General features: G+C 44.0%; 2 protein-coding genes across 2 annotated transcripts; one reads left to right on the top strand and one right to left on the bottom strand.

The window, feature by feature from the left end:
* The first annotated feature begins 5,938 nt into the window (after positions 1-5,938).
* On the top strand, positions 5,939-7,361 carry LOC109759429 (uncharacterized). Its single transcript, XM_020318250.3, has 2 exons — positions 5,939-6,019; positions 6,133-7,361. The coding sequence occupies exon 2, from the start codon at positions 6,137-6,139 to the stop codon at positions 7,190-7,192; it is 1,056 nt and encodes a 351-aa protein (XP_020173839.1). The 5' UTR covers positions 5,939-6,019; positions 6,133-6,136; the 3' UTR covers positions 7,193-7,361.
* A 1,418-nt stretch (positions 7,362-8,779) lies between these two features.
* LOC109759446 (uncharacterized) lies at positions 8,780-11,582 on the bottom strand. The gene is made up of 2 exons (XM_020318270.4): positions 10,559-11,582; positions 8,780-10,472 (listed from the first exon to the last, which is right to left on the bottom strand). Exon 2 carries the CDS (start codon positions 10,436-10,438, stop codon positions 9,377-9,379), a length of 1,062 nt encoding a protein of 353 aa, XP_020173859.1. The 5' UTR covers positions 10,439-10,472; positions 10,559-11,582; the 3' UTR covers positions 8,780-9,376.
* Positions 11,583-13,791: the final 2,209 nt, after the last annotated feature.

Below are 13,791 nucleotides of genomic sequence, written 5' to 3'. Positions count from 1 at the left end.
AACGAAAAATGGAGAAGAAAAAAGAAAAGAATGAAATAATAAACAAAAGAAACAAAAGAAAAGAAAAGAATAAAAATGAAAACCAAAAAAGAAACAAAATAAACCAAAGAAAAAGGAAAATGAAAAAACTGAAGAAACGAATGAAAAACCTTGAGAATAAAAAAGAAAAGAAAACCAAAAAAGGAAAAAAGGAAAAAGACAAAAAATGGAGAAGAAAAAGAAAAGAAAACAAGAAAAGAAAAAAATGGAGAAAACCAGCACTTCTCGCTTCAAGTAAATCATGCCCCTGTTTTTTACAAACTGGTTGGCTGGTCCTGCGCTAATTTTTTAAAATAATATGTTTTTTAATTAAATTTCAGAAATATTACGCCATAATTATAATTTTTAAAAAATAATACCTAGTCATCCATGGTGGCCGATTGGCCCCGAGTCGGCCCACTGCCGGCCGATTGGATCCAGTCAGCCCACTGCTGGCCGATTGGCGTCCAGTCTGCTTCCTCTAGGCCGACAGGTGCATGAACCCATTTATCTGTCGAATAGGTATTTGAAAAATGTTGAAGAAGTATTTGAAATTTTTTATCATGCATATAAAAATGTTAATCAGTCATTTGAAACAAAATGTTGAATAAGTATCTGAAAAATGTTGAACAAAAATTTGAAATCTATTGAATAGGTATTTGAAAAATGTTGAAGAAGTATTTTAAAAAATGTCGATCATGCATATGAAAATGTTAATCAAGCATTTGAAAAAAATGTTGAATAAGTATTTGAAAAATGTTGAACAAATATTTGAAAACTGTTGAATAGCTATTTGAAAGATGTTGAAGAAGTATTTTAGAAAATGTTGATCATGTATATAAAAATGTTAATCAAGCATTTGCAAAAAATGTTGAACAAGTATTTGAAAAAATATTGATCATGTCTATAAAAATGTTGAACAAGTATTTGTAAAAATGTTGATCATATATATAAAATGTTGAACAAATATTTTAAAAATGTTGAACAAGTATTCAGAAAATGTTAAACAAGTATTTTAAAAAATTTGAACAAGTATTTGAAAAAATGTTTAACATGTTATAAGAATGTAGAATGAAAAACAAATCGGAGAGGAAAAAAGAATTTTGAACAACTATTTGAAAAAATAGTTGATCATGTATATAAGAATGTAGAATGAGAAACAAAAAAAAGAATATGTAGAAGGAAAAGAAGAAACAAAATAATGAAATAATTCTGAGAAGAAAGAAAGAATGAAAAAACCGGAGAAGAAAAAAATAAACAAATAAAATAAAAAAAGAAAGAAATAATGGAGAAGACCAGCTCAGTCACCTCTAGTTGGTCGCGATCTCTTTTCTAACCAATAACTGGAAGCTGGTGGGGTGGTTAGCTGTGCTGGTGATTGCCATGGAGACTAGGGATCAATCCCCATATTGCCCCCCTTTTCAGTTCACTTTTCCTTTAGTGTACGCGCGATGGGCCGACCCGATTTGTAGGCGATAGCAAAATTCCTTCAGCGAGAGCAAAACGATCGGATCGTAGCAGACTGCGGGCTAATCGGCCAGCAGTGGGCCGACTAGGTATTATTTAAAAAAAATTACGATGTAATATTTCTGAAATTTAATTTAAAATGTATTATTTAAAAAAATTAGCCGTGACGACCAGGTATCGATCCCTGTTGATCCCCCCTTTTCCCCTCTATTTTTCCAGTGCAATAATGGTTCAGCCGACCAGAGAAACTCTCGACGCGAGACTAGTCTGAGCGATCGCTTAATGTGACAAATAGCTCTGGCGATGGAGGAGGGGGGCATATGCCCCCTAGTATATAAATGGGCCAAGCCCGTAATCCTGACTTAACTATTCATTCACGGTTGAGGAGCTGGAGCGACCACCGCCACCATGGCTGAGAGCGACTGGATGATACAACTGACTGGTGAGATGATCAGGGAGGTGTTCCACTACGCAATTGAGTTTAATTTTCTAACCATGGACACATGAGTTCATTGCTTCAACGAGAAGGGTATGATCATGTGGGTGAGTTACAAAAACCGAGAAATTTTGTTCGCTGCAACTTGACCATGTACCTACTGTGTATGATGCTGACTTGTCTCCATTTGTCTGCTTTATCTTAAAGCTCAATTTCTCTATCGTGGATCCAGCGCAGCGTGAGCATGACTACATAGCATGTCAGCTGGACAAGTGCACTTTTCTCTTTGTTGCAGACAAGTGCTTTTTTGTTTTAGTTCCTATATGTCTTGATGATGTAAACTCCCACAGTACAGATTGAACGCAGCAAAGTGACCTGGATCATAGGGACATTTACGGAGTCGTATCATCAGATATCTTCCCATGGCCAAAAATGGGTAATCACATCTAAGTTGTTTGGACTACACATGTACCTAGTACACAACAGGCTTTCGGCGCAATAATGCAGTCGGTCACACATCACATATCCCGTGCAACACATGACCCGACTAGCTACACCTGTAAGCTACAAATGCGGTCGGATGCAAAATATTAGGGTCTTGCTTGTAAGAAAATGAAAACTCGAGGGTGTCAGCTGCAAAATATTAGGGTCTTCATGAAGTTCCTATTTGCCGCATTTTTCGGCAAATATTTGGAGCGACGAACAATGGTGCCTCAACTGGGCGGACCCATCAGTAGACCACGCGCGCTTCACTTAAAAAAGATGTAAAAAGAAGAGACGGTGCGAGGATTTGAGCTCACGACCTACCCGACTAGCTACACCTGTAAGCTACAAATGCGGTCGGATGCAAAATATTAGGGTCTTGCTTGTAAGAAAATGAAAACTCGAGGGTGTCAACTGCAAAATATTAGGGTCTTCATGAAGTTCCTATTTGCCGCATTTTGCGGCAAATATTTGGAGCGACGAACACTGGTGCCTCAACTGGGCTGACCCATCAGTAGACCACGCATGCTTCACTTAAAAAAGATGTAATAAGAAGAGACGGCGCGAGGATTCGAGCTCACGACCTCGGATTCCAGGTGAGTTCGGCTCGCCACTAGACTAGACAGGTCTAACTCATTGTAGATAGCGCGAATGTTATCAGAACTCAAAGCCGCATTCACATATGAAAACATTTTCGGGGAAAATGTAAACATTTCCTTAAAATTGTGATTTCTTTTTTATAATGATGATATTTTTAAAACAGGACCACTTTTGAAAATGATGATTTTTTTTTGAAACACAACAATTTACAAAAATGATTATTTTAAAAAAAGGGAACATGCTTTGAAATTCCGAAATCAAACTTGGAAAGGCGAATATGAAACTCCTGAGCAAATTTTGAAAACACTTAACATCTCTTTAAATTTTTGAACAATTTTTGAACTGGAAATTTTTTGGAAACTCCTGAAAAAATGAGAACATGAATATTTTTTAAAATTTCTGAACAGTTTTTCTAAATGAGAACATTTATACAAGGTGAACATATTTGAAATTGTGAACAAAATTTTGAGAATACAAACATTTTCTGAAATTGTGAACACTTGTTTGAAAAATTAAAACATTTTTTTAAATTACTGAACATTTTTTGAAAAATGTGAACAAATTTTGAAAAAGAAAACACTTTTTAAATTCCTGATTTGTTTTTGAAAATGTGAACAAATTTAGAAAAAGACAACACTTTTTGAAATTTTGAACAATATTTTAAAATTTTGAACAAAATAAAGAGGAAAAGAAAAAACAATAAATAGAAGCACAAAAAATAAAAGAAATAGAAAAAAAGAAAAAAGAAAAAAGAAAGAAAAAATAAAAAAGGAAACAAAAACGAAAAAAATAAAAAGAAAAACCAAAAAACACCAGAAGTAGAAATCAGAAGAAAAAAACGGTTCAGGAACCTTCTAGAAGGTTTCCAAAACCGGTAGAAATAATCTACGAAAAAGAAAACTTCGCTAACAATTGGGCCAGCCCAATGCATCGTTCGCTCGCGCAACCCTGTGCGAACCATCGACACTTCGACGCAAAGAGTGGCGCATAGCATTTTCCTTGGCGAAGTGCTTGGTGCAAAAGCGCCAAGAAGGACACAAAAAAGAAAGGGCTACATATAAAAAAGAACGGGATATCGATATCTCATGTTCTATTCGGTCTTTGACCTTGGCCCATTCCCTTAGCGAAGTGTTTTCTTCTCTTCTCATCTTCCTTCATGAAGTTGTTTCTTTCATTTTTTTCGCCCGTTTCGAGAGGTAGTAGGTCTTACCTCTAGCACGCCCCTACATTTTTTTGAACACAATACAGACGCAAGAGCTCATACATATGCGCATACAGTCACCCTTATGAACGCACACGCTACTTGGCCCGTCCAATACAATAGATGACATGTGATTTTTTTCCTACGGTTTTCTTTTTCGGTTTCCAGAGTCGAAGCTGAAGCAACTAGTATCGAAGTAATAGAAAGAAAAGCAACGATTGGAGTGGGTGAGTCAAAGTCGAAATGAAGATTCCTCGCTTCTTTCTCTCATACAAAACCGTGCATGCGACTTTCATCTCGCACGGCTCCTAAGTGATAAAAAAGAAGTCGTATTCTCTCTTTTTTGATTACCTTCCTCGCGTATGTATAAGGCCGAATCCATTCTTTTTCAAAAAAGCACTACCAATCCTTAACTTTTCGAGGAATCCTTCATCGGTGGTTGTGAATGACTGACTTTTTCAATCATTTCGACCTTGGTTCTGTAGGAGCAAGCCAGAAAGGCTGAGAAATAGAAGCATCTGATTTGATTCGTTCCCAATAGCCATGAGATAGTCATCTTAGGGCGATCCTTTTGTCAACGGATGCTCCTATTACACTCGTAGTCTCTGAAGGATGAGAACCTACTATGTAGCATCACATCGATAATTCAAGCATTGTATACGTCATTAGTTCGATTCTTTGCAAGAACTACCCTTCATAACGAACTTACGAAATGGATCTGTTCATCATAAAGAGATCCGTTGTTCCTTACCCTGCTTCACCTTAATTGTTATTTAAACAACATGATCACAGTAAACTTTTGGTAAAAGTTATATCTGGGTCGGAGTGGGGATAACATTTCTCTTCTGCATGTCTATGGAGTTTTGTAAACCCAAACACCTCAGAGATAGATATAGAGGCAAGAATTTGTCGAGCGAACCACACTCCTTCGTAGACATCAGGAGTCCATTGACGAAAAGGGATTGAGGAAAGCTTGAACCCAAGTCCTACAATGATGGATATAAGCGCAACTGAAATTCCTGGGGAGTTATACATTTTGTGTATTGATAAGACCACTCACAATTTCTTGAAGCTCGATCCCCCCCCAACCACCCGGGTGAACCATACAACCAAGAGAAACCATGAACCAGAATAGAAGAGCTTGCCCACCCATGTGTAAAAATTTCATAGTAGCCTCATTAGACCATAGTTCTTTCTTGGTATATCCAGAGGAACATAAACTGAAACATTTTGGAGCTACAAGGATAGTTATTAAATCATTAGCACCACATAAAAAACATTCTCCCTAGAGTGGTTGTTAATACGAATAACAGAAACTCTGTTATAGCCATTTTTGTATATTCAATGTACTATACGGATAGAGGAATGCATAAAGTTGAACATAATAAAATGAGAAATTGAAAGATTTCATTGAAATTGTTCGTTTCCTGAAAAGCTAATTATAGGTTCTTCTCTTCATCGGAACAACAGGGGTTGTTATGCTTACTACTAAACTTGTTGAAGAGATGACATAGAACTAAGGTCTATCTTTTCTATCAGAGGTTGAATCAATCATCTCTGGAAAGAATTAGGCAAAAAATTAGGACACATTCTGGGAAAATGAAACATAGTGGAATCATCATGGCTTGGTTTTATGAATTTTCGTGGTAATGCGGCCCAGTCGGCCCATTGTCTACCCATCTGTTTGATCCATTTAAGATCAGATGAAAGGGGGCAAGACCTATATCCCATCCCATCGTTGTTTCATTCCAATTCTCCGCCGCCGCCGCAGTAGCCGCGCTCGTTTCGATTCGTCGAGTCCTCCCCTGCTGCAGGTATTGCTGCTCCCAAAATTTAATCTTTCCTGTTGGATTTTTCTCCTTCTCTCTAGAGATCTTGTTACAACCTCGTATCAGAAAGAATCTGATTCTTTCCTGCGAGAGGGCAGGTAAATGAGGGCGGCGCGGCAGTTGGTGAACGTGGTGATGCGCACAGGCACCACCTACTCGGTGAGCCGCATCAAGCCCGCGGAGAAGCTCTTCTACGCATCCGTAGAGGAAGCGCGAACCGCGGCGCCGCCCAGGAAGAAGATTCCGGCCCTGTCGAGGATGCCCAAGCCCAATCTCAGGCTCGAGGCGTACCGCCTGGACGACATGCGGCTCGATTTCCTGCCCTTGTACGGGCGGGGCGGCGGCAGCGAGATCCTCTCCGTGGACTCGGCAGGCCACACCATCCTCTGCGACGCGAGCTCTGGCTGCGTCCAGCCTGCCCCCAGCCTCGGCGAGCCCAAGGGGGACAGCCCCATCTCGTTCACCATCGCTCGCGTCGGCAGCGCCGCCCCCGACACCAGCGTCGCCGTGGCTCTGTACGTCATGGACAGGTTCCCCACCGGCCGCAGCTCCTGCAGCTTCGAGTCCCTCGCCTACGGCGAGAACAACTGCTGGGAGTGGAGCCGGCTCCCGCCGCCGCCCTATGTCAACGACCCGGCCTACGACTGCACCGCTATCCACTCCTACACGCTGCTCAATGCAGGCTCCACCATCTGCATATCCTCCTCCGGGCGCAGCCCCATCGGGACCTACTGCTTCGACACGGCTAGCCGCCAGTGGAGTAAGGCTGGCCGCTGGGCGCTGCCCTTCTACGGCCGGGCCGAGCATGTCCCTGAGCTTGGCAACCTCTGGTTCGGCATGGCTGACGGCAGCCCCAACAACCTGTGCGCGTCGGACCTCTCCAGCCTCGACGGCGGGGCTCCCAGGATGCTACGTGAGTGGCAAGTCCTCGACCCGCCTCAGGGCTGGGTGCAAACAAGGGGCTGCCTGCTCTACCTGGGAGCCGGCAGGTTTTGCGTCAACAAAGTTTTCGACATTGGGGACGAGGGCAGGACCAAGAGTGACAATCAGGCTGCTGTCATGACCGGTGTGGAGGTAGTGCATGATGAAACAGACCAACTACAGATGATCAAACACAAGTCCTGTGTCAGCTATGCAGGCATCCAGTGTATCCTTTAGATCAATATTAGTGGCTCCTACCATATGAGTTGTTTGCTTCTTTGTCTAACCATGTTCTTAGACTGCAGCAGTTCACAGCAGCATGTATACTAATTGTGCTCAGTTCCTTCTTATATGTATGATACAGTTTGCTGTTCCAACTTCATATGACTGTAATCTTTAACTTTTACATGCCAACCCCTAAATTCATGCCCATGCGACCTAGAGAGACTAGTGGAGCCTGAAGGCCCATTGTCAGCAATGTTGGCAGGATATTCGCAGCTTCTCCAGGCATGCTGCTTTCTTCTCGTCAGAAAGCCGGGCATGCCATCCTTGACCACTCTTTCCTTTACGATTTTGTGGCAACGGTGCATCAACAGGAGTGGGGTTTGCAGCTCCACTTGTGTTATCACCTGTGCACAATAGCCAACCATGTTAGACATGTGAGCACTCGAGGGACGCTACCTAGGAGTAAAAGGAAAAACATGTGTGTCGAATTACCATTTGTTGATATGTTTTGTTACATAAAGGGGTAGGGTCAACAGACCCTAGCAAAGAAGATGATGGTGGTTCATTGACATTAACACTCCGAGCTGCTGCAGCTTTCTTTTGATGTCGGGATTCGCTAGCTTTCTTCTCATCTGACATTAGGGCATACCATCCTTCTTTACCGATCGGTCCTTTCTTACTATCATGGGCAAATACTCGTGGAGCCTGAAGTCCCATCGCCAGCAATGTTTGTTAGGTCTTTAAATGGGGAACATTCCTCCATCGTTAAAAGCTAGTTATTTTGCTTGCTGTGGTATATGCAAGGTAGATAGTCCAATACACACTAATAACATGATAGCATGGATTAGCTCAATATAGAGGATAGGAAAAAAAAATACAGCACAAGTGTCAATTTGAAATTAGAGATAAACAAATACCTTTATGTCTGGAAATTCTGTTGTGTGAATATCAGCGCTATTTTGAAGAGTCCCTCTAGCAGCTGGCAGCTTTATCAATGTTCAACTGTAAGTAACACAATGAACTTCCTGGAACAGGCGTGTTAACAATGATAGTATGGCTGATTTGCTCTAAAGTTAAGGAGCTGAAGGCTAGGTTTATTTGTTCTCAAATCGACCATGTTTCGAGGGTAAGTATCTCATATTTCATCACTTTCTTTTCTTGTCCAAGTTTACCATGCATCTGCCAGCTTTAGGTTCTGATGTATGAATGCTTTGCAGCATGTTACATTATTTTCCCGATAAAGGCACCATATTACATACTTTTAATGTTGGTACAAATGCCTACAGTGTTCCGTAACAACTGTTTTATTCAATGGCATGAGAAGCAGCACAGCAAAGACGCTTGTTTAGGCATACTTGTATTGTTTGCATAAAAGCCTACAGTTTATCGTAACAAATATTTTTCAACGGCATGAGAAGCAGCACACCAAGACCCTTGGTTGTGCAATTCGCCATTAATACCTTTCTTGTCTCAAGTTAATGCCAGTTGCTACTTCACATATTATTTTTTGATGGCGCAGAGCTAGGTTGAGTAACCTAGCAGCGCTAACGATGGAGCACTTCCATGTTAGAATTCAAGTATGGATGGCTATTCTTCATATGTTTGTTTCTGTCTGTCACTATGGTGCAGTACTTGTTGTTTGCTGACATTCAGAAATGTTGATTTATCTTTATAGGCATCGATCTGTAGGCCTCAAGCAGAAACTGAAAGCAGAATCAAGGTGGGGCGCTGAGTGTGAAGGCGTGAGGAGCTCGATATGGATGTTTGGGCACCGCGTGAGGGTGATGACCCAGAGGAGTGTTTTTTTCTTTTTTCTTTTCGAGCTTTTTGTTTAGATGGATTGGGTGGGTGAGTTGGGTTGTGCGGGATTCGAATCGTGTAAATAGATGGGTAGATCTCAGATGACTTTGTTTCCAGTCCAATTGAAGCGGGAATTCCAGCTCATCGGATCAGCTGCTGTTACTCTGTACAAGTTGTTCAAGTGAACTAGTTGTAATAATATAGGCCCTACATCATACTCCCTCCGTTTCAAAATAGATGACTCAACTTTGTACTAACTTTAGACATCATACTCCCTCACATCACATAGCAGATAGCACTCCTCTAGACACTGTTTGCTCCCCTGCTGCTTACTTAATACAAAGTTGAGTCATCTATTTTGGAAGCGGAGGGAGTAGCATTGTTAATCCATTTGTTCTAGAGGATACACTGGATCTCACCCCTGGTAAACTTGTACAACTTGGACTTGTGCTTGACCATGACGAGTTTGGATGGCTCGCCTTGGCGCACCACCTCCAAGCCAGAGATGACACCCATCCCCTTGCGGTCATCGCCGAGGCAGAATTCAAAGATTTTGGCGACGCAGAACCTGCCGCCGCCCAGGTACACCATGCTGCAGTCCATCATCTCCCAGTCGTCCGGCAGGCTAAGGTCTCCCCAGCTGTAGGCCAGGCGCGGAGCCTCGGGGCGTAGGCCGCAGAGGGGGTAGAGGTCCATGGCGCAAAGGTCGGAGGGCCAGGCGCTGGCGATGCCAAACCAGAGGTTGTCGAGCTCAGGAACACGGTGGGCACGGCCGGCGAACGGCAGCCTCCCGCCTCCAGCCTCGAACCAGGTGTTGGTGAAGGTGTGAAAGCAGTGGGTGCCGTCGGCGGACGAGACGACGAGGATGGGGTCGCCGCCGCCGCCGTCCTTGTCGATGAGCGCGTGGCAGCCGTTGGCGGAGGCGGGCGGAGGCGGGAGCCGGTGCCACCGCCAGCCTTTCCTGCCGTTGGAGGGGTCGCTGTACATGAGGGCCTCGAAGCTGTAGTAGTCGTAGCGCCGAGGGCACCTGTCCATGACGTACAGGACGTCGGCCCGCCGCGGGTCCAGAGGCTTCCTGTCGAGGATGGAGAAGGAGATGGGGTTGGGCCCCTTGGGACCCCTGAGGGAGGGCAGCGGATGGAGGAGGCCGGCGTCGGCGTCGGCGTCGGCGTCGTATAGGACGGTGCGGCCCTGGGCGTCGACGCAGAGGATCTTGCGCTCGTAGAAAGGGAGGAAATCCAGCCTCTCCACCAGGACCGCCGAGCGTACGAGGCTCAGGCTGGGCGCGGGCATCCTGGAGATGGTCTCCATCTCCCCCGTGCTGGATGCTTGCGCCTCCTTGGTTGATGGGAAGAAGAGCTGCTCCTCGGGCTTGATGCGGCTGAACGAATAGTGGCTGCTGCCCATGCCCATGCCGTACCTCCGCATCACCACGTTCACCAACTGCCGTGCCTTCATCTTCTTCTTTCCTCCGGCTCCGGATCCGGACCAACTAGACAAAAGGACGCAAAATCAATCCAAGAACAAACAACAAATCCATCAAACTGGAAGAATCCACCGGGAAAGATTAAGCAATACCTGCAACGGGACTCGACGAATCGAAGCAGGCGCGGCGGCGGCGGCGGGATGGAACGAGCCACGCCTTTCTTCTCGTCTTATATGGATGATGATAATTAACCATGGGCCGACTGGGCCATATTACCAAGCATCAGCCCACGCAAAGCCTTGTCTTCCCTGGACGGACTCTTTTGGGTAGTATGTGTTTTCTTTTGCGAGTAGTGTATATAGGAGGAGTGCAGCGGTTTATGGTGCCATTCTTTTAGAGATTTTACACCACTCTAGTTTATCTATTACGCCATCCGTCTCAAAATACACAATAAATGTCTTAATTTTAATCCAACTTTGAGACCGAGGGAGTATTTGTCCTTTTAGTTATGCGTATGGAATCTCGAATATTAAGGCTCACAATTTAGTGAAACATGCTCTTACACTAGGAACCGGCCGTCATGTATGGATGCGCCATCCTGGTGATCTTACGTTCGTCCCTATAAACATTGTCACAATTTAATAAAGAGTTTCACGAGATTGCATCAAAAAAAGCTTACATGTTTTGAACCCGTTCAGTCAGTTAGTCTGAACGACAGGGATTTTTTTTGTTTAGTCAGATGTGCACCCCTACGCTACTAGGAAAATGGCTAGCAGTAGCGTGGGGAAAATGGCTAGCAGTAGCGCGGGAACCAGCTGCACCGTTGCAAAAGTTCGTCGTTTCGAAGCACCTCATGATGACCGGGTGTGATAGACTCTTCGTTCACATACAACGGATGTAATCATGTTTTACACATGCATAATAGTTGGGTTAAACTTGACGAGCCTAGAATGTACAGACATGGCCTCGGAATGCGGAGGACCGAAAGGTCGAACATGAGTGATATAGTAGATATGATTAATATGGAGATGTTCATCATTGATGACCATCCCATCTGAAATGGTGATCGGATATGGGTTAGTTGATTTGGATCATGTAACACTTACACAACTTAAGGGATGTTGATTTAAGTGGGAGTTCACTAGTATTTTGATTAACTGAACCAATTATCATTACAAATTTATGTTGTAGATCAATGGCTCACACTGTAGCTAGCCTGAATTTTAATGCGTTCCTAGAAAAAGAAAAGTTAAAAGACTATGCAGACTGGGTCGGTAATATGAGGACTATCCTCACTGCTGCACAAAAGGCTTATGTCTTTGATGCACCGTTAGGTGAGCCACTCGCTCCCGCAAATCTAGACACTATGAATGTCTGGCAGACAAGAAATGATGACTACACGATAGTTCAATACGCCATGCTTTACGGCTTAGAACCGGGGCTCCAAAGTGTTGGAGAACGTAGTAATTTCAAAAAAAATCCTACGCACACGCAAGATCATGATGATGCATAGCAACGAGAGGGGAGAGTGTGTCCACGTACCCTCGTAGACCGAAAGCGGAAGCGTTAGCAGAACGCGGTTGATGTAGTCGCACGTCTTCACGATCCGACCGATCCAAGTACCGAACGTATGACACCTCCGAGTTCAGCACACATTCAGCACGATGACGTCCCTCGTACTCCGATCCAGCCGAGCTTTGAGGGAGAGTTCCGTCAGCACGACATCGTGGTGACGATGATGATGTTCTACCGACGCAGGGCTTCGCCTAAGCACCACTACGATATTATCGAGGTGGACTATGGTGGAGGGGGCACCGCACACAGCTAAGAGATCAAGAGATCAATTGTTGTCTATGGGGTGCCCCTGCCCCCGTATATAAAGGAGCAAGGGGGGACAGACGGCCGGCCAGGAGGGGGCGTGCCAGGAGGAGTCCTACTCCTCCCTCCCTTCCTTGTTGGATTAGGAGAAGGGGGAAGGAGGAGGGAGAGAGGAAGGAAAGGGGGGCGCCGCCCCCTCCTTGTCCAATTCGGACTAGAGGGGGAGGGGCGCGCGGCCTGCCCTAGCCGCCCCTCCTCTTCTCCACTAAGGCCCATGTAGGCCCATTAAACCCCCGGGGGATTCCGGTAACCTTCCGGTACTCCGGTATATATCCGATAACCCCCGGAACCATTCCGGTGTCCGAATATAGTCGTCCAATATATCAATCTTCATGTCTCGACCATTTCGATACTCCTCGTCATGTCCGTGATCACATCCGGGACTCCGAACTATCTTCGGTACATCAAAACACATAAACTCATAATATAACTGTCATCAAACTTTAAGCGTGCGGACCCTACGGGTTCGAGAACTATGTAGACATGACCGAGACACGTCTCCGGTCAATAACCAATAGAGGAACCTGGATGCTCATATTGGCTCCCACATATTCTATGAAGATCTTTATCGGTCAAACCGCATAACAACATACGTTGTTCCCTTTGTCATCGGTATGTTACTTGTCCGAGATTCGATCGTCGGTATCTCAATACCTAGTTCAATCTCGTTACCGGAAAGTCTATTTACTCGTTCCGTAATACATCATCCCGCAACTAACTCATTAGTTGCAATGCTTGCAAGGCTTAAGTGATGTGCATTACCGAGTGGGCCCAGAGATACCTCTCCGACAATTGGAGTGACAAATCCTAATCTCGAAATACGCCAACCCAACAAGTACCTTTGGAGACACCTGTAGAGCACCTTTATAATCACCCAGTTACGTTGTGACGTTTGGTAGCACACAAAGTGTTCCTCCGGTAAATGGGAGTTGCATAATCTCATAGTCATAGGAATATGTATAATTCATGAAGAAAGCAATAACAGAATACTAAACGATCGTGTGCTAAGCTAACGGAATGGGTCAAGTCAATCACATCATTCTCCTAATGATGTGATCCCGTTAATCAAATGATAACTCATGTCTATGGCTAGGAAACATAACCATCTTTGATCAACGAGCTAGTTAAGTAGAGGCATACTAGTGACACTTTGTTTGTCTATGTATTCACACAAGTATTATGTTTCTGGTTAATACAATTCTAGCATGAATAATAAACATTTATCATGATATAAGGAAATAAATAATAATTTTATTATTGCCTCTAGGGCATATTTCCTTCAGTCTCCCACTTGCACTAGAGTTAATAATCTAGATTACACAGTAATGATTCTAACACCCATGGAGCCTTGGTGCTGATCATGTTTTGCTCGTGGAAGAGGCTTAGTCAATGGGTCTGCAACATTCAGATCCGTATGTATCTTGCAAATTTCTACGTCTCCCACCTGGACTAGATCCCGGATGGAGTTGAAGCGTCTCTTGATGTGCTTGGTTCTCTTGTGAAATCT

The sequence above is a fragment of the Aegilops tauschii genome, chromosome 4, assembly GCF_002575655.3.
Source record: "Aegilops tauschii subsp. strangulata cultivar AL8/78 chromosome 4, Aet v6.0, whole genome shotgun sequence".
In the NCBI taxonomy this organism is placed as follows: domain Eukaryota; kingdom Viridiplantae; phylum Streptophyta; class Magnoliopsida; order Poales; family Poaceae; genus Aegilops; species Aegilops tauschii.
This window is presented reverse-complemented; position numbering and strand designations above follow the sequence as displayed.

Coding starts and splice junctions, on each gene's coding strand:
- LOC109759446 (XM_020318270.4), bottom strand. CDS start 10,438: ATGAAGGCACGGCAGTTGGTGAACGTGGTGATGCGGAGGTACGGCATG.
- LOC109759429 (XM_020318250.3), top strand. CDS start 6,137: ATGAGGGCGGCGCGGCAGTTGGTGAACGTGGTGATGCGCACAGGCACC.